Genomic DNA, 2,550 nt, shown 5'->3' with positions numbered 1-2,550 from the left:
CGCGGGCAGAGCGCGGGCCCCGCGGGTTCACGCTGCTGCGAGGCGCCTGGCAGAGCAGCAGTGGGCACCAGGGAGGGGTGGGGTGGGGGCAGAGCCCCCCCCCGGGGGCCCATAGGATCCTAGGGAGTCGCCCCCAGGCGGGAGCGCAAGGCCACTGGCACCCGCACCCACGACCTCTGACCTCCCCAATGACCCCTGACCTCCCTGACAAACCCTGCCTTGGACATCTGTATATAAAGAAAGAAGCTGGCTACTCAGGAGGCTGAGATCTGAAGATTACGGTTCAAAGCCAGCCCGGGCAGGAACATCCGGGAGACTCATCTCCAATAAACCACTAGAAAACCAGAAGTGGCGCTGTGGCTCAAGCAGTAGCTCGCCTTGAGCTGAAGAGCTGAGGGACAACACTCAAGCCCAGAGTTCAAGCCCCATGACCAACCAAAAAAAAAAAAAAAAGAAGTGTTGCAGCTCTCCTGGTTGCTTTCCTAGCTGCACAGGAGGCTGAGATCCGAGCACCTCGGTGGTTCGAAGCCAGCCCAGCAGGAAAATCTGTATGACACTAACCACTAATCAACTGCCCCTAAAAGTCGGCCTTCAGCAACAAAGCTAAGGGGCAGCGCCTCAAGTTTAAGCCCCAGTACTCACACAGTAAAGGAAAACAACAAAAATCACCCAATAACAACAACAAAACAACAGGGCCATGGAGTGAAAAGAGGGGAGGGCCCTGGTGGCTCTTCACAAATGCGGTGAAATCCAGGCCTTGTGGGATGCCCTGGCCTCGGTCAGACCCAAGCAGGACCAGGGCTCCCAGGCCTGCACAGGGTTGGTCTTGAGCACTTACAGGGACACCAAGTGCCCATCTACTTCATCTTCTCCCTGCCATGATCTCCCCCACCCCCAGTCAGGGCTGCCCGTGCCCGTGGGTGCCTGCTGAGCGCTGAGGTGAGCCCCAGGCCCAGCCAGGCCCCCGCAGCCCTCGTGTAAGGGCGGCACCCTTACCTTTCAACAGCTGGCAGAACTCCTTCAGCAGCACTTCGGGTGCAATCATGGCACCGGGAGGTCCTGGGGGTCCTGGGGGCCCAGGGGGCCCAGGCAGGCCGAGCTGGAAGGGACAGCCAGGGAGCTGGAAGTCACCAATGGCCCCTCCTCTGGGTCCTGCCACTGGGGACAGGCAGGAGAGCCCTCCTCCCCCCTGCAGCAGAGCGGGGCGCTGGCCTTCCATGAGGAGTTCCCTCAGGGTCTCAACTGCCCTGAGGCACACCAAGCTGCGGGCCCAGAGTGGATGCCTGGCACTGGGGGTGTGAGCTCGCTGGGAGGCCCCGCTAGGCAGAGAAGGAGGCAGCCCCCCTGCGTGGAGGAACTGGGCAGGGCCAACTGAGTCAGAGCAAGGCTCTGGTGCCGCCTATCCCCAGCCCTGCCCCCCATGATCCGGTCAGACCCTGGGCAGGGGAGGGTCGGCCTCCGGACAGAGGCCAGCGCCCGGGATGAGAGCGCACCCGTGATCCCAAGCTGCTTTTTGGAGGCTCAATGCTGAAGGCAGCCAGCAGATTCAGCATTGAATGCTGAATGCGGGTGGGGTCACTTCAGCCCACCTGCTGGCTGCACCACCAGGTACTCGCATCCAGGGTTGTGAGGAGAAGGGCTGGAGCCAGGACCCCTGTTGCCTCCTCCCCTGTCCCCCTTCAGGACCCCCGCCTGGGCTCCTTGGGCTCCCCCTGCTTGTGTTGCCAGAAATGGCTCCCTGCGCTAAGGAGCTGAGGGCAGGGGACGCGTGCTGCTCACCTTCAGTCCCCTGTCCTTGTCCCTGCTCCTCCTCCTGCCGTTGGCGCCCTTGTCACTCTGCCTGACAAACAGCATCCAGGCGTCCCGGGGGTCGACGCTGTGTGTTCGCTCCGTGGTGGGCTCCTGGAACACAGCCAGCCCCCAGATTGTCTTCCTGCCAGTACCACGCAGCATGCTTTGCAGGAAGCAGCCTTCAAGGGCTGTCCTGCAGAGTACGCCCAAGTCACCTGGGTACCAGAGTCACCAGCCCCTCCCCATCCCTTCCTTCCAGCCCATGGAGGATGACACTGGGAGCAGCCACACCATAGCCTGGCCTCTGAGCTCCAGGACAGGCTGGAGGAGAAAGATGGAGTTTGTGGTTCCACAGCAGGTGTGGTCTGCTCTTCCAGTCCTTCCTCGAGATGATGCGGGATGACCACCCTGCCCCTGACGGTGACCACAGTGCTCTGATGCGGCAGGACCCTGGCTCCCCCATGCCTCCTGCCCTCTCCAGGGGCCAAAGTTCCAGGGAGGCAAGGTCAGCCTCGGGCTGGGTCCCGGGCGCATGGGTGGAGGTCAGCCTCGGGCTGGGTCCCGGGCGCATGGATAGAGAGCCAGGCGAGCTGGGGAGACGCCGTGACTCAAGGCCTCTGCACGGGATGTCTGTCTTCCTCAGTCTTCTGAGACTCTGACCCAAGCAAGATATTTCCAGAAATACCCACTCCGGCCCTTCCGCAAGGGAGGCTCCTCAGAGGATGTTACCCTCAGGTGGCCTGGGCTCCAGGCAGCACC

At 62.3% G+C, this 2,550-nt stretch overlaps 1 protein-coding gene across 1 annotated transcript in view; it reads right to left on the bottom strand.

Moving 5' to 3' along the window:
• The window catches only part of Fam132b (family with sequence similarity 132, member B), a 5,165-nt gene extending 3,212 nt beyond the window's left edge, over positions 1-1,953 (bottom strand). The window contains exons 1-2 of the mRNA XM_013023982.1: positions 1,780-1,953; positions 997-1,099 (exon numbers count right to left, since the gene is read on the bottom strand). Coding sequence (XP_012879436.1) covers positions 997-1,099; positions 1,780-1,953 — 277 coding nt within the window. The remainder of the gene's footprint in view (positions 1-996; positions 1,100-1,779) is intronic.
• Between the last annotated feature and the right edge of the window lie 597 nt (positions 1,954-2,550).

This window comes from Dipodomys ordii, unplaced genomic scaffold, assembly GCF_000151885.1.
Source record: "Dipodomys ordii isolate 6190 unplaced genomic scaffold, Dord_2.0 Scaffold1, whole genome shotgun sequence".
Taxonomy (NCBI): domain Eukaryota; kingdom Metazoa; phylum Chordata; class Mammalia; order Rodentia; family Heteromyidae; genus Dipodomys; species Dipodomys ordii.
The sequence above is the reverse complement of the archived record's forward strand: the minus strand, read 5'-3'. Positions and strand labels throughout refer to the sequence as shown.